Here is a 20,759-nt window from a genome sequence, read left to right as displayed (position 1 = left end):
AACAGGAATTAGGTTAGTGTTCATATGCTAAGTGTTCCACTGGTAGCAGCTCTTCCCAGAACAAATGTTCATCACTGCTGGCAGCAGGTATGCCTAAGGAGAATTGGGAATATCCGTAATCCCTTTTTTCCTCTGCTCTCCTGCTCCCTCCTGCCCTGGTTTTGGTGGTGTCGTGCATTTTGGGACAGCCCAGTCCTGGCTGTGGGCACCAGAGAGGAGGGGGAGCATCCAGGGAAACACCAAAGCGTTCCAAGAGGGGTTCTCATCCCCCCACAGCTGGGATTTACCCCAAGGTCAGCGTCCTTAAACCCCGCTGGGTGACTCTTTAGAGAAGAGTCACTAAAGAGTGACCTTTAGTCACTGGGTGAAACCTCGCTGGGTGAATTTCCCCTGGTGTCCCCAGCAGTTTCCTGGGCCCACAGTGTGGTGTCCTCTCCCAGGACTTGGATCATGCCATAAACAAGGAATTACCAATCCAGGGAACTATTAAAAGTCGATAATGGTGAAGAATAGAGAGAAGCCTGGCTTTGTGACAAGCTGGTTTACCTTAATTAAACCGGTGAGTGATTAATATGGACAGCTGATCTTGTGGCTTTAATTAGATGCATTTAGAGTTTTGTGTGAATAAGAGATGTCTCGAACCATCCCACAGGTTAATGGCAATACAATACTCTTATCACAGGCATGTATCTTTCAAATGGCTGGGTAGATGGTTAATAACACATTTTAAAGCTTGATTTGGAGCTTCTCTTAATGGGTTATTCGAAAATAGGCAAATCTGTGCATCTTACACAAACCTGAATTTGAATAAAATGGCTTGTAAAAAGAGGCTGTCCAGTGATTTCAGCTTGCATTTTCTTAAATATAAAAAATAAGTTTTTAAAAAGCATTTCAAGGGGTTTAAAATAATATTTGAGCTGCAAACTTAAATTTTCTCTGGTGATGGTAGGAATCCAAATGTTACACAGCTACTGAGTAGGAGCTTGAAAGAGGATCTACAGATGGACTTTTTTTTTAATTTGATTTGCTCTGTAAGGTCTAAGACAAGTGAGCCTTTTGTCACAAGGCTGATTTCAGCTCTCCTTAGCTCTTTGTCTCAACTGGAAATTCTTAGGGGTCTGCAAATCAGAAAGGTCAGCGAGTGTAGGATTAGAAACACTGATAGATAGTGCATGAAAATGAGACCTAACCTCTAAAATGAAAATTGACCTCTAAAATGAGAAATGAGTCTCTGTTACCCTTGAACAACACCCTGATGGCATTTCCAAGTCCCTCTGACTCTGCCCAGTGGCCTTGGTGTGCATCTCTCTGCCTGGCACTGAGGAAACTCCTTCAGGGGAGTTGTAGGGGAATTCTTCAGTGCTTCCAGCAGGGATCTTGGCTTTGGTGTCAGGACAGCGTTTGGGCTCTGCAGCAGGAGCTCTCCTGGCAAACATCAGCACCTCCTGCCGAGGAACATTCAGCTGCCACTGCCAGCTTCCCCCTGCTGCCATGGTTTGTCCTCCTGGGCAGCTCGTGGCAGGAGCAGCAGGGATTGGGAGTGAGCTGTGGGATGGGGCTGTGCCTCCCTGCAGTTGTGTTTGCTGCCATGGGAGACTGAGCTGAGGTTCTGTAAGTTCAGGTAAGAGGTGAAGGAAGGAAAGCAAAACAGGATCTCTTTCAAATCAAAGCCTTTTGATGCTGGAATTGCCTGACTCTGTCTTCACACATCAGGGCTTAACGCTGATGGTGATTTACTCACACTTCCTAGTTAATAATTAGGCATTGGGAGACACCATATATCACTCCTAATGGAATATATGGGGTCTGATGAGAGTTTTCTGTTTTGACTAATAAATTTTAAGCAGAATCGCCAGGCTTAATGAAATATTACCGTTTGGGAAGTGGTTTAAGTCTTGTGCTGGGAAAACAGTGTTGCTTTATTCAGTAAATGAATTTATCATTCACTCTATATCCTGAGCCCTGGCTGGCTCTGGAGCACGGGCTGGATGCAAGACTCTGAACCAGAAAGCAGAAAACTAATCAAATCCTTAAAGACCAAAGGCAGCCAGGCAGGCCTGGGCTGACTTTTTCAGTGGTAGCCTCTGGCTACATCCACTTTTATTTTAGTAACCATTGTTAGCATGATTTATAACCTCAGCTCGGAGACGTTCGCTATTTAGATGTAACAAGATGCTTCACAGCTTTTATTTCCATTTCCTAATTTCCCTCTTGCTCCTGCTTGTTTTTTTTACTTCTCCCTCATCTTTGCCTCGCTCTGCTCTCCCAGGCAGCGTCCCCAGTCCCACAGCTCACACTGTACTGGAAGAACATTTGGAGCCCTGGAAGGTCTTGTCAGCCCCAAGGTCAACAGAATTGCTTCAGGGTTAGGAACCTGCCCCAAAAATGCATCTTGAAATCATGGAATGGTTTGGGTTGGAAGAAACCTTAAAGCTCACTTGTTCCAGCCCATCACAGGCAGGGACACCTTCCCCTGTCCCAGCTGCTCCAGCCCCAGTGTCCAGCCTGGCTTTGGGCACTGCCAGGGATCCAGGGGCAGCCCCAGCTGCTGTGGGCACCTGTGCCAGGGCCTGCCCACCCTCACAGCCAGGAATTCCTGCCCAGTATCCCATCCCATTCTCACCAGTGTGGGCACAAGTGTAGGATCTTGGGGCACTCCTTGGTGTTTCAGTCTGGATTTCTGGGCCAGCAGGAGGAGCCAAGCCCTGCAGGAAATGCGCTGCTGCTGCTGCTGCTGCTGCTGCTGCTGCTGCTGCTGCTGCTGCTGCTGCTGCTGCTGCTGCTGCTGTTTCCCTGGGAGCACAGAGGGGGTGTGTGACATCTCTGTGCCTCAGAGGAGACAGCAAACACCCCTCACTGCTGGAGCAGGAGGAAACCACTCTCACCTCTCCTCACCACTTGTGGCTGCTGCTCCAAACCTCCCTCCCACCTTGCTTTTGACAGAATATTGACTGGAAAGCAAGATCCCATTTCTGCTTAGCCTTAAGGGCAGCTGTTTGCAGAGTGGCGGTGTTACACAGGTTTACTGTGTCGTATGTCTGTGTAACACTGGATTTGGATCTTGTATTTAGCTGCCAGAAGTGACTGTGATGAAGTGGCAGAGATAAACTGATAGATTGTGTGCCAGAAAGATGTTGGGAATCAATCAGATAAACAGGGCAGAGAAGTAGCTTGCTGTTTTCTAGTGATAATAAACCAGTGGCCTGGCTCCTGGAATTTTTAAATGTAATTGCAGCAGTAATAATCTCCAAAAATAAGCAAGTAGAAAAAAGAAAATAGTGTCAGGTTTTTAATTATGTTTGAATCACTCTTTTTTTCTGGTAATGTGATATATGCCTCGAAGGAGTGGAAGGTACAGGGTGGAGGAAAAGCATCCTGCATCCTTTCTTCCCTGGAATTGCCTGGATTCTGGTTCCAGGTGGGTCTGTTTCAGGTGTTTCTGAGCTGAGGCAGTAATGTCTGTGCTTGCTGCATAAAGCAGTTTGTTCCCCATGGTTTTGGAGGGTTTATTTCTGTTCCTTGTGCTGATATCTTGGCCAATACCCAAGGCATGGCACGCACGGTTTGCAGCGAGTGGTGATAAACACGCAGCACCAGTCAAGGATCCAAAAAGGCTGTTCACAACATCCTTTGGCTGCAGGAAGCAAAGAGGACAAACCCCAGCCCTCAGGACAAGAAAGGAAATAGAAAAGGCTGCCTGAGCATTCCTGCTGTAGCTATAAAAAGGATTTTGCTGTGCTGTTCCTCGAGCGAGCGTCGCTGCCCAGCTCCTGGTTGGGAATTGTTTCAGCTCTCCCTGCTCTTCCCCAGGAGTTGGGGGGAGCCCTGTGGGGCTGAGCTTTTCCTGCACATCTGCCCCTGTTTCACCTGTGGGAGCTGGCTACACAACAGCTGTGCTTATTTCACGTGGGATTTTTGTCTTTCCTGCAGCTCCTGCGAGAGCTGATCGAGCGTAAAACCACTTCCCTGGACCCCAACGACCAGGTGGCCATGGGCAGGTGAGTGGGAGTGGCTGTGACATCTCTGCCTTCAGCCCAGCCAAGTGACCTGTGCCCTTCCAGTCCAGCTCATTGCAGAGGGCAAAATCCTGAGTTCACCTGGAAAAAGGCATTATGACATTAGGCAGGAAGCTCATCCTCTCTTGGAGACTCCTGAGTTTTGGATCACCCAGTCTGACTTTTCAGCTGTTTATGTGTGATCCTCTGGAGATAATTCCCCATTGGAAAGGTTTGGTCCAGGTATTTCTGTCTCTCAGTGGTTCCTGCAGCACTAAGTGGCACAAAAACTGGCTGCCCACTGCTGAAATTTGGCTTTGTGTCTTTGTTAACTCTACTTTGCTGTTTGTTGTAGAAGAATAAACCTTCTGACATCAGCTAAAAGCAATTCCTGTGTATCCCTCCTGTAAGAAAAGATCCTGTACAATTAAAACAGTATCAGGGAATGTTCCCTGCATGCAAAAGTAAAATATAATTCTATGCAGTGAAGCTCTTATTTTTCTGTTTAATTCTAGAGTTAGAAAGTAGTTAGGAATCTTCCAAATGCCACTTCATGAGCAGTGTACATGAAATAGCCACGGAAATTCTCTGATTCAGAAAAGTGCAAAAGCCAAGGAAAGCTGGAAAAGCTGGAGTTGGGCTCTTCCCTGAAACAGTTTTGGGGGTGGGGGTTGTCTATCAGGAGGGGAAGAAAATGCATCAGGAAATTTTGTGATGGTGAAACAACTTTTCTCCTTGTAAAATATCACCCAGATTTTAGTGCAATGTGTCAAATTTATTTTGTGTACGTCTGGAATATTATGGAAAGCTATTCACTGTGATTTAAAACGATATAGACAAAATTACATTTAAGTGGTGATTGCATTGTACATTTATCTGACTTTACAATAAAATAGATTACAGTAATTAAGATTATATTAAGATTGCAGTAATTGGATTTTGTTAGATTTTTTCCCTGATGTCGAGTTTTCATTGTATAAATCAGGTGAGATGACGCTCGTTTCAGTTAAAAAAAAAATATTTATAACCAGGAGAAGTTTTTCTCTGCTGGAAACTTCTTTGACTTGAGGAAGTTCTGGCTGAGAAGTGAAACTTTTAATACAGTTGGGGATCAGAGAGTCTTTCTGGGAGTGCTGAGTGGCTCTGAAGTTGTGTTGCTGTTGTTCTGCATTCCCCAGGCAGTGGTTGGCCATCCAGAAGTTACGGAGCAAAATAAAGAAGAAAGTGGACAGAAAAGCCAGCAAAGGAAGGAGAATCAGGTGGGTGACACCTTCTGCAAGCACACACAAGTCCTGGGTTTTTTTTTTAAAAAAAGGAAGTCTGAGAGCTCTGGGTGTGTTTTACCCCAGCTGGCTCTGGGGGATGTTGGCTGATTTGTGACTTTGAGGGCATTTCTGGGTGCTGATGTTCATGGAGCCTGCAATAAGAGCTTGGGGGCATTGCCCCAGTCAGGGTCTGGGGAAACTCCAGAGTAAGGTGCTCACATGTCCCTGAGCCATTTGGGGCTGTAATTTCCAGAGAAAGCCAATAAACCCCTCTTGTACAATTTATATTTCCTGACTGAGATGTGGGCAGCACCTCCAAGGGAAGATGTGCAGAAATGCCTCAGGTAAATCTCTATTTCTCACTGAGTGCCAGTTAGAATTCGGTGTCAAATCCCTCTTTGCTGGTAACTGACATCACAGCTTCCTTCATGTCTGAATCATTTCCCTCCTGGATCACTCATTTGGGTTGAACTCAGTGGAAGAATCTTCCACGTGGGAAGGGAAGCAGCCTGGAGAGCAGGGGGTGTTTCCCCTTTGCAGAGCAGCTCTCTGAGTCTCCCTGAGATCAGCATGATTTGTGGTGAGGAGGGAGGATGCTGAAAAGCTGCTCTGCTTCCTGAAAAATCCACCACATTAACCATCCTTTGTGAGTAAACTATAAATCCTGAGTTTAGATGGCATCTGATAGAAAGTCAGTGGAGTCAGTCTGGGTCTGGCCTGGCATAGCAATTTTTAAGATAGATGTCATAAGATAATTTATTGAAAGAGGGAAGAGCTACTTTGTTGGCCTGAAAAGCCTATAATTATTGACTATCAATATTCTTTTCTGTCAGCATCACACATAATTGGATATATTCAGGATTCAGTCAAAACTCCTGACAACATCACACAACTGAGGCAGCCTCGTAAACCTCCAGGAATAAAGGGGAGGTCTCTCATTGTGTGCAGTCTGTGCCTTCAGCAGTCCTGGGAGAGCAGCTCTCCCCTCCTAGTCTTCCATCTTAGGTGCCTCTTTTGGCTTCTTTAACTAAAAGTTGTACTGACCCTGCAGGGAAAATAACAATAAAAGACAGAAAGTCTCATTGTCTGTGGTTGGGATTAAAATGCAGTTAAGCTCCTGCATTTTTCAGAATAGGAAAGTAGAGCCTAAATGGGTGTTTTTAAATAGTTGGTGCTCCCACTGAGACTTGGTGTCACCCCAGGCAGATCCCTGATCCTCTGTTCTTCCTTCTCTTTCTCTAAAATTGGGACAGCAGTGCTTAAATTTGCCTTCATCACTTTGAGATCCTGGAGAGCCAAGTATGTAATACCAAGTTTCATCTGTCTCCTTAATTGTTCATTTTTAGCAAAGCTTCAGTATTACAGCCAGTTTGGATGCAATGTGCTGGATTATTGGAGGGGCTGAGGATCTTCAGGTGCTTCCAGAAGCAGCCAGTCTTCCACTTGGCACGAGGGAAATTTGGGCACTAAGAGGGGAAATTAGTTCATCCAAAAACCAAACTTGAGAAACCTGCTGGAGGGAGCTGTGGAGGAGGGATGTTTGCACACCTCTTTCACATGTCAGTGTTTTCTGATCTGTGCTGCTGCAGCGTGGGGCGTCTTTCCCTCCACTACCTGAAATATTTCACATCTGCTGGACTGGGGTTTTCAGAGCCCTGATTTAAAAAGCAATCAAATGTGGACAAACAGCTGGTGCCAGAGGCTGAGTGGCCACGAGCCTGTGCCAGGACAGCCCTGGCTGTCCCCTGGAGCTGCTGCACAGCCCAGGCTGTGCCCTGTAGTTTGTGGCTGCTCCTGACTCCATCCCTGCAGCATCACACAGCTCCTCCCAGAGCCAGGACAAAGGCTGCAGGGTGCAGAGAAGCCTGGTGTGAGGCTGAGCCTGCTGAGCCTTCTGAGGGGGGCTGTGAGCTCAGCATCCCTGGGGAAGGTTCCTGCACAGGCAAACAAAAGGGAGTGCAGAGGTGGCACAGTGGAAAGGTGATTCTGGGCAAATGCTGGTGAATCCTTTTGCCTGCTATTTGTCAAGCTCTAAAAATAGCAGCAGCCTGGATGGAACACCTCAGGCTGGGCTAGGCAGGCAGTGCACACAAACACCTGGGTTTGGAATCCCCTGCCCCTGCACACAGGGTTTAAAGCCTTCTCATTGAGAGGTTCTCAGTACCCTGTTAGATTTTATGTCTGGTCCTTGAATATAAATCATGAAATCCCTGCAGGCTCCTGCCCAGGGTGGCAAATGGGAAGGAGATCCTCTCTCTGGAGGGGCAGGAGAGCTTGCAGCAATGTTTGGGTGATGAGAACACGCCCCATCCCATCTGTGCACAGGCCTTCTCCTGTCTCCTCCTCCCCTTGTTTTTACATGCTCTGTTTGCAGGTTACTCAGGGTAAGATTTTCCAGCTCTGGAAATGGCTCCAGAGTGGATTTTGCTGTCCTTCAGGGCCCTGCAGAGCTCTGAGCAGATGGATGCTGGAGCAGGTCTGGTGCTCCTGCTGCCTGCAGTGGGCACAGGTGTCAGCAGGGGGTGAGGATGCCAGCTGAGGGAGGGCTGGGAAGGAGGGGCTGTTTGTCTGTCTGACCCCTCAGGGCTGGCTGGCTGGGGCTCAGTTTGTGGCTGCTGCTGTCCTGTCCCTCACTGGGATGAGAAGGGGTTTGCTGTTCATTGTGTCACCTGATTATTCCTGTTCTGAGAGGGGAGGGGGAATTGCCAGCTCCAGCTGGCCACTCCTTAGGGATCAGCCCCCAGGCCAGCCCTGCTTTCCCTGGGGGAGCTGGGCTGTTCCTGGGCAGGCAGGCAGCATTTCCTGCTCCTGAGCAGCTCCTGATGTGCTGCCTGCTGCTCTCCTCAGGTACCATGTCCACAGCAAGCTGGTGAGCTTCATGGCACCTATTGACCAGTGCACAATGAATGATGATGCCAGGTGAGTACAAGATTAATTATGTTTCTCAAATGGCTCCATGACAGCGTGGTATTGACCTGTTCTTCAGCCTGTCACCCTCTCCATTCCTTCTTATCAGTTCCCCATTTGTCACTGGCATCATAGCCTGGGTGTCTTGGTCACATCTGTCCTGGCAGCCTGGCTGAGCTTTCACTCTGTAATTACTGTGACACCAAACGAGAAGTTGTCATAAATCTCAGCACCTTCGTTTTGGTTGCTGCTTTAGAACTCCTCCCATTTTGAAATTTCCCTGTTTTATGGAATTAGTTTGGAAATACACAGCTAAGCCACCTGGTGTCTTCAGGTAGAATCAGAACTTAAAAAGAGCTTCTCTTCTAACAGAAATGACAACTTCTGTATTCTGGTTAGTGTGCAGTTTCTTAGTTAAGTTAATAAATGGAATAATTCTCCAAGATTCACTCAAGACTTTTATGCTGCTTGTGTTTATCTCTGTTTAAAGAGTAAAGCATTTTATTGGAAGACTATAATGTTTTAATGTAGTAATTAGTAAAGAAAGCACCAGTGAAGTTTTGTGCATAATCACCAGGCAGCTCTCCCACACAGCCACCCATATTTCTTTGGCAATACACTTTAACCCCAAATCTGCTTGTGAAAAGGAGGTGGAATAATTTTTCCAGTGAATGGACAGGGAAAGCTTGAGAAACATCTTTCCCTTGGGTTGTGGAACATGTTTGTGCTTTGTGAGGGAGAGATGTTACTTGTCTGTTTGTGAAATGGAAACCAAATACCTGCTGCTCTCTTGCTGCTGCCTTTTGGGGGATTGCAAGGACTTATGGATGAGAAGTTTTGTGTTCATAGGACCTGTGCTGTCTCATCAGTGCATCTTTCTCGGAGTTGTTTTACTCTGGTTTTTTTCCTCTCCTTTTTTAAATTTTTTTTTTCAAGTGAGAGCAAAGCCCAGCTGCTCTGATTTTTCAGTCCTCTCACCACAAAAAGAAATGTGGTGGGCTCCAAGCCGTTCCTCCAGCCTCCTAATGTTTAGCTTAAATTTCCCTCTGCTGTAATTTAGGACCATGATTTCTTGAGGTGTTCCAGGTGGGAACAGGTTCTTGCTTCCTCTTTGCAGCAGCCCTGGCACATTTGAGTGGGAATTCTTGTGAAAAGCTGGGTGTTACTTTTTGTCTTCATGCCCAGTTTCCACCATTTGTGTCTGCATCCATACACAGATGCAGACACATCCAAAACACTGCAGTGGGGTCTGAAAATCAGGACTTTTGGAGGTGTTTTGGTTCAGCTCTCCCCAGGTGAAGAGATCTGCTGCTCTCAGTCGTTTGTTTGAAAATCAGAGCAGCTCTCTGGGGGTCAGCTCCACCTCTCTGGTTAAATGCCCCTGTCCTTGGCATGAGCCACAAAACCTCTGTCCAGCACACAGCCAGACCACACAAGGCAAGAGGAAATCAACATCTGCAGGTGAATTAAACAGAACAGACCATGCTTGTGTGCTGGAGAGGGAAGCAGCAGTGATAGCAGCTTCCCTTTGTGGCAGAAGCAGATAATTTTATTGTTTGCAGGTATGAATTACTGGATTGAAAATGCACATGTACACTTCACAGAGATGTGACTGTGCTCTGAGTTCTATTTTTTTTCTGGTCAGGCACTTAAAAAGCATGACCCCAGAATTAATACATCTCTGATCAACAGGGCACTGTGCTGTAGTGGAAGAGATTTCCCGGTGCCAGTGTATAAAATGGATGTAGAAACAGCTGGCAGAGCTTTCCCTCTTAGTTTTACCAGTGGCCACAGGGGCAGGAAGGCACCAATACATAAATAAATGTGTCTGCAGGTGTGGGTGGGCTTGGGGGTGGTGCAGAGTGCAGGGAGTGAGCGGTGCTGTGGTTCTGGTTCTTCCTTGGCTGTGCAAACAGAAAGAAAAGAAATCCCTGTGGGGAGAAGCAGCCTGAGCACTGCCAGGAGAAGGGGATCACTCCGGATTTTACAGCCTGAATTCGAGAAGGGAAGCACACAAGTCAAAGAACTTCCTTTGTCAGCATCCCTGCCACTTTCTGCCTCACTCCTGCTGCTGGTTGGGATGACAGCATTGCTGGAGGCATTAATCTTCCCCTTGCCCGATTTCCAGGCACCCCAAGCATGGGCAGGGCTCTTTAACCTCCTGCTCACATCTTTTATGTTGTAATGTGTGGGGCACTGGTGGCCTCCAGCCCTCCTCCCTTTTAACCCCTCTCTGGTAGTATTTTAAAACACACACTGGGCAGTGATTTTTATGGTTACCTTGGGGTCTGTGTTTATAGACTTTAACACATTTATTGTCCTCGTGGGCCGAGGTTTTTCTAATCGGCCCAAGGTCACTGCTGTGTAAATGCTCTGCCTTGGGACAAGGAACCCAAAGCAAAGCTGGGAGTGTGGTCTGGGGTTGTCCAGGGGAGAGAGGAGCTGTCTGGGGCAGGACAAGGTTGGTTGTGGTTTCTCCTGGCTTTGAGGGTGGCCTCATGTGATTTCCCCTTCTTGGACTTGCCTTGCAATGGGTTTTTCCCATCATCAGGACATGGATCCTCCAGTAGCACCTTGAGCAGCAGGGTGGGAGCAGGGCAGTGTTTGATTTGGGAAATGGGGCACAGAGAGGTGAAATGGGGCACAGAGAGGTGACAGCCCCAATCTCCACTGGCTTTTGGCTCCAGAGATCATTGAGGCAAGAGCCTCAGGGGATTCCTAAAGATCCCACCCAGGACTGGGCTGGAGCTGAGGTTGAACCCAGACCTTCTGTGCCCTGAAGGCCTCCCCTTTTAGCAGCTCAGATGTGTGTGCACTTGCACAGAGCTCCTGTGCCAGATCCATGTAGTTATTTCTGGACAAGCTGAGGCTCAGGATTGCCCCTGGATTGCCCCTGGAGACCTGCAGGCAGAGGGCAGGTGTGGGGTGGATCCAGCTCCCAGCCCAGGCTGTGTTCCTGGCTGAGCTGGGTGTGCATTTGGGGTTTATCCTGTGGCAGCTGTGACACACAAACCCTCAGGTCTCTGCACTGGCCCCGAGTGAGGGGAGCAGACACTGAAACAAGGGCTGGTGTCACATCCCTGCAAAGTCTGATGAACACCCTAATTTCACCTCTGGAGGACAGTAACTTGCAGGAAGAGACATCCTCTAAGGACACAGATGTTTGGTCCAAACACCTTTATCTCCCAAGACAACTCAGGTTATTCTGACAGGTAAAACAAGATTGTGCAAATATGCAACAGTGATCTAATCAGCTGGAACAACAGCAATATTTTAACTGGCGCTACCTTTTAACAGCATCATTAAGGGCTCTCATTACTCTTTTATTAGAGGCTCACTGTATTTCTTATCAGATTACAGAATGAACATAACTCATGGCACTGATTTGATCTCTTGTTAAAGAGGATTACAGCTTTGCATTAGCTGGGATTGACACGGTTTATAATTTGCTGTTGATACCCAGGCAGGCGGTGTCACACGAGTGACCCCTCCCCGCACCCCCCGAGGGCAGGGGCACCCATACATCATCATTAAACCTGGCACCCAGGGCTCTGCAGGAGCCTGAGGGAGCCTTTTCTGCAGGAAAGTCAGGCAGGACACGAGGGACACGCTGGAATTGCAGATGGGGATTTACAGCTGGGGGAATAGATCCCATTTTATACAGGTTGGTTTATGCCTCAGCAAATGGATCCTCATTAGGGAGGAGGAATTTGCATCCTTCATGAGCCAAATCAGAGGGAAGAAGATGGCTCTGATGGGACTGTGTCAAGCCATGCAGTGTCACCACAACGTGAGGTGGGAATCACTTCCTTAAATCCCACATCCCAGTGCAGGAAATGAACCCGGGGTCCTGCGTGGCACAGCAGCCTCCAGCCCAGTGCTGCTCCTGCAGGAGCAGAGTGCTGCCTGCTGGGAGGCTGAATTAACACCCAGATTATCCAGCTGCCAGTGAGGTTTGGATTAGAGCCTTTCCCTTGGATCCAGCCAGGCCCTGTGCATTTTCCCAATCAGCATTCTCCCTTTAGTGCACTTGCTTTGTCACAGAGCGTCTTGCAAGCGGAGGGGGGTACGTAGCAGGAAATCCTGGTATTAAAAGATTAATTTACTCATATGACATAAGAGTTTAATAAAAAAAAAAAAATTAAAAAAGGTTGGTGAGATACCAGCCTTTAACTTGGCTCACTTTGTACTTGGGGTATTAAAACACCATGAGAGCAGATTAATGGAGGAATTTGGGCTCGGCGATTGTCAATCCAGGGTGTTCACCAGCACAGAATTCCTGGGAGGAGGCAAAGCCCTTCCAGCTGGAAGAACTGAGGCAGCATCTCCTGTGCTGCATGGCACAAAACCCCACTGACCCTGCTGGTGTGAGCAAAATGCCTCCAGGTTTGTTCAGGCCCAGCCTGGAACAGAGGATGTCCTGCTTTGGCTTTGCTGTAGGAAACAAAGGGAGTAGCAGGAGCATGGAGGGCACTCAGGAACCAAAGGAGAAACATCATCCTGTGCCACTAAACCTGCTTGGATTGATCCTGAGGCACCACAGCTTTGGTACCATAGAATCCCAGAATCCCAGACTGGTTTGGGACACCTCCCCCTGTCCCAGGCTGCTCCCAGTGTCCAGCCTGGCCTTGAGATTTCTTCTCTTTGTGCCTGGTTTAGTTGTATTTAAAATCCCCCCAGCCTGTGGCTTGGTGAGCCCCTGGAGGTGCAGTGTGGCACCCATGTCCCTCATCCAGGGCTTTTGGAAGGGCTGCACAGGGTCCTGTGGCTTCAGCTGCCAGTGCAGCTGGAATCATCCTGTCCCCACAGCTGATGTTTGACATCCCTGGCAAGAAGACAGGCACCTCTGCTATGGAAATTTCTTTCTTAAAAGGGGAAAAAAAAATAACCTGTTAAGGGCTGCGAGATGATTTGTCGTTTTTCCTTTGTGAGACAATTTGTCTTCTCCTGCATCAAATCTGTTATAAAACAGGCAAGCTGTGAAAGGGGGAAATCGTCCTCGGAATATGAGGAGCACAAAGAACGGTTCCCTGTGCACAGGGCACTTCCCAGCAGCATCCCAGAGCCTGCCCTGCTCAAACACCCATCCCAAACCAGCCTGGGAAAGCGACACTTGATGGATTTCCTGGGGAATTTGGAGCTGCTGGAGCACAAGCCAGTGGAGCAGCCTGGAGGTGTCTGCTCCTCCCTGTGTTTGCTGGTTCTCTGCATCTTCTGTGCTTTGTGCTGCAAAAGCTCCTGTGGAAATGGGGTTGGGACCAAAACCAGGGTGAGAGAGGTTCCAGCAGTGCTCCATGTCTGTGAGCTCGGGGCAGGAGCCCGAGTGCTGCTGGAATGTTGGAATTGGTGCAGGGATGGAGCCCAGGGCTGGGGATGGCTGGGGACGGTGCCTTGAGCTCCATCCCTCTGCTGTCCCCCTCTCCTCACCCATCCCCACATCCAGCCCCTCCAGATGTGCCTTTGTTTAGGGCCAGAACCAGCTTTGTGAAATATTTATAAACCCGTGGCTGCCCCAGGGGACGAGCCAGGGGTCACATGTCACCTCCCGTAATTTAGAGCTAAAAGCATCTGCAGAGGCACAAAGGACCCGATCCCGAGCTGCCTGGGAGGGAGGGGATTGCTGGAGCCCTTTGTGAGCCTCCTGGGATTTATGGCTGGACTTTTGGGAAGAGGGTGAGTGCCACCTCCTGGGGCTGCAGCAGCCCCACAGCCCCTTTAACCCCATCCCAGTGATCCCATCTGGGAATGCTGGGGCAGGGAATGTGTGCTGGGAGCTGTGGGAATGCACAGCAGATCCCTCTTGGCTTTAGGGTTTGGCTGGGAATTGGGGCTGGTTCAACCTTTGGGTAGAAACTGGGAATAAATGGTTTCAGCCTGTTTTGCCTTCCTGGTGTAGAGCAGCAATACCTGGGATTTGGAGTGGGTAAAATCCCCTGGGCACTGAGCACACCAAGCTCACCTGGAATTCCTGTTCCTTTTATTTCATTTTGTAAGAGAAATACTCATTTTTATTGAGAAATTTAAGGCTTCAGCTTTGTTTTGTCTCTTCCTGCTTGCTGGGCACTTTAATCTGAATTTCACACCACTGGACAAAACATTTCACAGAATATTCTGAGTTGGAAGGGACCCACGTGGGTCATCAAATCCAATTCTTTAGTGCATGATCCACCCATGGGTTGAATCCCCAAACCTGGTGTTACCTGCTCTGACCAGCTGGAAACTTCAGATTCCATCAGGAGCTGTGTGTTTTCCATGAGTGTTTATGTTCCATCTTTTCCAGTTTTTGTGAATTAAAAATTCATAGTTCCCAGCAGAGGATGGCAGTAGGAATGGGGGATGTACTCATTTCAGTACTGCTTGTGGCATATTCTAAATTGTCTTTTTTTGGGGGTAGGAGAAGAGAAGAAGTAAAAGGGACTTGGGAAAAGGCAGAGAAGTTGGTTGGAGGGTATTTTTACTAAAGAGCACAGCAGTGACTGGAGCACTATTGCTATTTTAATAAAAAAAACCCCACCCCCTAGAAACTGAATTGTTCCCCGTGATATTGTTCTACTGATTTACAGAACTATGTTTTAAGAAAAGGAAATAACAGGACTGTAATTACCCAGAACAGCCCAGCACTGGCTGCCCCCTCCTGTGTTTGGTTTCCCCTCTGAGTGTTTGGTGCTGCTGCAGGGGGGCAGAGGAGATTCCTGGGGGTCTGCTGAGAGGTTTTATGATTTATATTTTGATGCTTCATAGAGATTTATGAAATATGCTGCAGCTATTAATATTCATCCAGGGCACTCCTTTCTCTCTGTTTTCCCTATAAAATGTCTGTGGTGGCAACACCTGGGATCTGGAGGGGGAAGAACCACTCTCAGCACCCCAGCTCACCACCTGGACTGGCTGGAGCTGCTTTTATTTCATTTTTAAAACTGATATTATTGACCTGGAAGCAGCAGTGTCCAGGTGGGGAGGTGCCACGTGCCATCCCCTGTCTCTGGAAGAGATGCATAAATAATTAAGCCAAGGTACTTACACACACATGTTTTATGGCAAATGGCTGTGTGGTTCCTGATCATTTTTTCCAGAAACAGGTTTTATGATAATACAGTAAAAATATTAAATTAGAAAATGCCTCACTAAGGGTGATAAAACCTTACTACAGTGGAAATAGGTAATTATCCCCTCTACAGCCTAAATGACAGTTTAAAAGAAATAAAAATGTTAGTGCTCATTACTTGCTTTTGTGGGTTGCAATAAAGGGTAAGTTAAATTTTAATTCAGGGAAGACCCCTGTATCGACCTGCTCTGGCTGGAGCTGAGGTGGAAGTTGTGTTAATTACCTGGCCAGGTTATTCCTCAGCACAGGCTGCACTCCTGGTGCTAAAGTCACCTTTCCCCCAGCTCCAGGTAGCACTGGGTGTTTCAACCCTGTGCCTCAAGTCTGCTGTTTAATATCTCTGGGTGGAGGAGAGAAATTTGATATTTTTTTAACCAAAATCCAAGTTCATTATGCATCGCCTGAAGGGGGCTGAAAGTATTAAAATCTGCACTTACCCTGGTGAATTGAAACACAGACAAGGTTAAACCTGGAGGATTGATGAGTTTTACTCTCTGCATGGTTAAATCCTGCTGAGGGGAGAGGCTGGAAGAGAAAGGGAGCCTGGCTGATGAGGAGAGGGGGGGAAAGGGTTGGGTTCTTTTATATTTTATATTTTATTTTCAGGGTGAAATATTTGCTCTGTTTTGGGGGTGCTGGGGTTACCTGATTTCCCTCCTTCTCTCATCTGTGTCTGTCCCTGCTGTGTCATTATCCAGGCAGATCCACTGGGATTTTGCTTCATCCCATTCCTTTTGCCAGTGCCATTCCTGGGAGGATGAGGGAATCCCCCTGACCCCCAAACCTGGAGTTTCCATGTCACAGCCTGTCAGTGCCAGCAAACATTGCTCTGCCAGCAAAGACAAATTCTTCCTTGAAACCTCCCCGGGCCCTGCTTGCTTGAAAAATCACTGTTTATTTCAAACCTGTGGGATTGGAGCAAATTCAGCATCGATCCCTGAACTCCTGCACCCACAGGAGAACATCAAACCCACAGAAATGAAGACAAAAACCCAAGGAATTCTCCTCCTGGGTTCTCCCCCAGCAGGAAAGGCCAAGGCAGCTGCAGAGCAGCACTTTTGGGGTTTAGCTGCTCATGAGGCAGACACAGAAGCTTTGCTCTCTTTGAGTAATTCCCATGGGGTTCCCCAAAATGAGCACCTGGGGATGGAAAAAACAAATGAATGTGAAAGGGGAAGGGCCTGGAGAGCCTGGAGAGAGGAGCAAGACCCCTCTGGAATTTCCCAAATTCCTTTAGGGTGGTTTTTGAGGAGGGTTTGAGGATGTTCCCTGCGGGCAGCACAAAACTTTGTCCATCCTGCACTGCTGGCACTGAGACTTCATTCCTTCATTTCCTGGGGAAGTTCTGCCTTCACTGCTGGACATGGAATTCCTCCTTTGGAAGCTGACAGGGAACCTCCCATGGAGGTGTCTGCAAGCAGGGACGGAGCCCAAACCCAAATATTGCTGTGCTTGGAAGGGAAAACCCCATCTGTGCACCCAGCACAGGCTTTAGGAGCTGCAGTTAGAGAAAATCCAGCTCGTGCCCTGCTGTTCCCTCCATGCCTGGTTTATAAGAATCCCTCCTTTCCCCCAGCTCACGTTCTCTGGTTCTAAAATTAAAGATAAATAACACCAGCCCACTTTTCTTTTTTTTTTTTTTTTTTAAAGGGAAATTTGCTCCTGTTATCAGAATTGCTGCACATGGGATATTAATTGGAATCTTGTTGCTGGGTCATTTTCATTGTTTTTCAAGAACTGTCCAAGAAAATGTATGAAAACTAAATTACAGCCCCACGTTGGCTGTGTGATTGAATCCTCCTCACAGCCCCGTACATCCTATTAAAATATTCAATCTTGTTTTCTTACTTGAAGAGCCTGTCTGTAAAGGGCAAACTTATAGAAACCCTCATTCTCTGGAGATGCAATATCCAGCCACACTGGAATATTTCCATATTTCTGTCCTGCCTGGGATTGGGCTCACACGAGGTTCCCCCCCCCAGCCTGTATTTATTAATAAAGATTCTCAAATGCATTTTTAATTACATGAGGCCTTTCCTATGGAAGGAGTGGAGGTTTTGTGGCAGCCTTTTGCTTCCATTCTGACCTTGAAAAGTAACTTTTCCCTCTCCACCTTTTTTTTCCCAGGACGGAGCTTTATCGGTCGCTGTTTGGAAAAGTCAGGAACGGAGAAGAGCTGGAGCAGAATTAGGACCTGGGGTTGAGCTCCTGGTGTTCTCCCAGCTGGTTCTGCCCTCAGCTGCTCCCTCAGGCTGCCCAGGAGCAGAGCCAGCTCTCTCCAGCCTCTGCTTTGTCCCTAAAATCCTCCCTGAAGGAGCATCAAACCCTGTGAAGTCAGAGAAAAGAGTGAGCCTGGCTGAACACCCCCTGACCAGCCTGGAGTGCTTCCTCCCGAAGACAATCCATTTTTAACTATTCCCTTTCAATTCCTGACCTTGATTTTGCATCCTGGGCACAGTGTGGGGGAGGGACACGATCCATCCCCCCCTGGTTGTGTTAAAACCTTGGAGATTTGGGGGCTGGGGGGGTTCAGTGCCCTGTTCTGGTGCTTGGCTGCATATTGGGAGTGTGTGAATTCATTTTTCACCAGTCAAGAGGATTTAAATGTCATTTCCATAATTAACATGGCCTTAAAACAGAGGAAAGGTGCTCCTGTGCAGGCACCAGGGCTCCCAGTTCCCATTCTGGTTGCTGAGCACACACAGGGACGTTTGCTGCTCCTGACACGGGATGTGCCAGGATGATGCTGCTGGGGAAGCTCCCAGGGACCTCTCCAGCACGGGCAGGGTCCCAGCCTGGGACAGGTGAGGGGTGTGGGGGCTTTGCAGTAAATCCCCATGAAGGGAATTTGGGAGCTGCCCTGATCCATCAGACCTGGGATTTCTCTGGTGTCACTGATTGCCACGCCTTGTGCCAGAGTTACCCCGTCCCTGGCTGGGCTTTGGGCTCCAATTTGGGTAATTAAAGAGGTTTGTGAGCTGCTTGTCCCAGTGTGATCCGTGCAGGAATGGCCCCAGGATCCCTCCTGCCCTATGGGAACACATCAGGGTTCCTTCAGAAGGCCAGATGCCAGGTGAGGATTGACTTTGGGTGGAGCAGAGCTTTCAGGGGTGAATAAATCTCTGCTCCCTCCAAGAGGAGCTGCAGCTCCCAGGAAAAGGCATCGATTTCCCTTCCCTCTCCTCCCTCCCCAGCTCTGGCCAGGCAGAAAAGCAGCAGGATTTCAGGATTTCAGGAGCCACTGGTGACCGTGGGGGGGATGTCAGTGTCCCCCAGAGCCCATCCCAGAGCTGCGGTCCCTGCCCCAGCTGTGCCAGCCTCCCCTGCCTCTCCCGTGTCCTCTGCAGCCACAGCTCCGGGGCTCTCGGTGCTTTTTGCTGTTCTGTTTCTGGCTGTAATGTTAAAAGGGTAATTCCAACCACTTTAAATGCGATAACTTCTCGCCAGCATTGTTGGAGGAGATAAGAGCCCGAGCCGCGCTAAGCACGGCTTTGGAATTCACTTATCAGTGTGGAAGCAGCCGGTTCTCCATCCCCATCCCTGCCAGCACCTGGGCTGGGGACATGGGGACAGCCTGGGCTGGGGACACGGGGACAGCCTGGGCTGGGGACATGGGGACAGCTGGGGCCAGGGACACGGGGACAGCCTGGGCTGGGGGACATGGGGACAGCCTGGGCTGGGGACATGGGGACAGCCTGGCCTGGGGACACGGGGACAGCCTGGGCTGGGGACATGGGCTAGGACATGGGCTGGGGGACATGGGGACAGCCTGGCCCAGGGACATGAGGACACGGGGACAGCCTGGGCTGGGGGACACGGGGACAGCCTGGCCCAGGGACACGGGGACAGCCGGGGCCAGGGACATGGGGACACGGGGACAGCCTGGGCTGGGGACACGGGGACAGCCCAGGCTGGGGACATGGGGACAGCCTGGCCCAGGGACATGGGGACATGAGGACACGGGGACAGCCTGGGCTGGGGACACGGGGACAGCCTGGGCTAGGGGACATGGGGACAGCCTGGCCCAGGGACATGGGGACACGGGGACAGCCTGGGCTGGGGGACAGCCTGGGACATGGGGACAGCCTGGGCTGGGGACACGGGGACAGCCTGGCCCAGGGACATGGGGACACGGGGACAGCCTGGCCCGGGGGATGTGGCCCCGCTGCAGCTCTGACCTTGCTGGAAAGGCCAAGGAAAAGGGGCCGTGGCTGGATGTGGAGGTGCCCCAGGGAAAGTGCAGCCCTGGCATCCCCGAGGAGCAGCGTGGTGGTGGCACCTGACAGAGCCTGGGGACAGCAGGGACAGGGGGCTGTGCCTCAGCAGTGTCCCCAGTGTCCAGCACGGGCACAGCTCCCCGAGTGTCCCTGGACACACACAAAGAACCAGGGCTGATTTCCACCAACTTTTCCTAATTCTGCCAATTAACAGCAAGTGAGACCTTCCCTCCCTCCCCCCCCACCTGAATATTAATTCTTTATTAATTCATGATACAGCTGCTAATTAGTACCTCCACAAATGGGCATTACACCTTGGCAAAACACTCGGAGGTGTTTTGGGGACTGGGGTGTGCAGAGGGAGGGACAGAGGGTTGTGTTAATCCTCTCCCCCCAGCCCCGCCACAGCGAAGAATTTCAACTTTCAGACAAACAACTTCATTTACAAGTGTGTCTCTAATTAGCTGCAGAATTAGTAAAGCAGAGTTTTCCCCCCATAGATCGGCCAAACCCCCGGGGGAGGCTCTGGAATGGAGAGAATCGCATTTCCAATTATTTTGTTGAATTGCTAATTTAGTTATTGTGCCTGGCGTAATTGTGATGGGTATTGGGTGTGCAATTCAATTTGTTTTAAATATTTGTGGGAAGGCTGATCAGTAATGGAGCTGACCTATTTCATGGCCCAAATTGAGAGAAGAGACTAAAACAAAAAACAGCTACAAAGCCCCAGTTTGTCTCAGTTTTTATTTTGATGTCTCTCATCCCTCTTAAGACTGTTGATGCAACAAAAGGTTTACATTAAAAGATGATGGCACTTTGATCTTGGGCTTTGGAGAGCTTACAGCTTTGGTACGTCTTTTCTTGGCATTTTAATATGGAGATATTTTAGGCTAAAGAGTTTTAAACGTGATGCTGGAGTTCAGTAGGGTCTGCCCCCTCACCACCCCCCAAATTGTAACTGTCAGGATTCTGGTTTGAGAAACATGAAGAATCAAGTGCAGGAGCTGTGGTGGCTCATGTGGGTAAATTTAAATCTCACATTTCACGTGGAGACCTCCAAAGGGTGGTTGTGGATCTGCTCCCAGGGACATCCTTTAGCCAAAGTCCCTTCCCTGCAGGCTCCTACTGACCAGGGCACAAAGTGAGGCTGGAAAAGGTCTCCAAGATCACCCAGTCCAACCATCCCTGCCCACAAAACTGCCCTGGGAAGAGGGTCCCGCAGCTCTCCCACCTCAGCAGCCGTCACTGAGGTCTGGGGTTTTTTCCCCTG

The 20,759-nt window shown here is 49.0% G+C and overlaps 1 protein-coding gene across 1 annotated transcript in view; it reads left to right on the top strand.

The window, feature by feature from the left end:
- AATF (apoptosis antagonizing transcription factor) overlaps positions 1 to 18,901 on the top strand; it is a 38,789-nt gene extending 19,888 nt beyond the window's left edge. Inside the window, exons 9-12 of the mRNA XM_058854432.1 lie at positions 3,931 to 3,998; positions 5,174 to 5,254; positions 8,108 to 8,179; positions 17,400 to 18,901. Of these exons, the coding sequence (XP_058710415.1) occupies positions 3,931 to 3,998; positions 5,174 to 5,254; positions 8,108 to 8,179; positions 17,400 to 17,463 (285 nt within the window). The 3' untranslated portion in view covers positions 17,464 to 18,901. The remainder of the gene's footprint in view (positions 1 to 3,930; positions 3,999 to 5,173; positions 5,255 to 8,107; positions 8,180 to 17,399) is intronic.
- Positions 18,902 to 20,759: the final 1,858 nt, after the last annotated feature.

The sequence above is a fragment of the Poecile atricapillus genome, chromosome 21, assembly GCF_030490865.1.
Source record: "Poecile atricapillus isolate bPoeAtr1 chromosome 21, bPoeAtr1.hap1, whole genome shotgun sequence".
Lineage (NCBI taxonomy): Eukaryota > Metazoa > Chordata > Aves > Passeriformes > Paridae > Poecile > Poecile atricapillus.
Note: the sequence above shows the minus strand (reverse complement) of the source record. Positions and strands in the feature narration are given on the sequence as shown.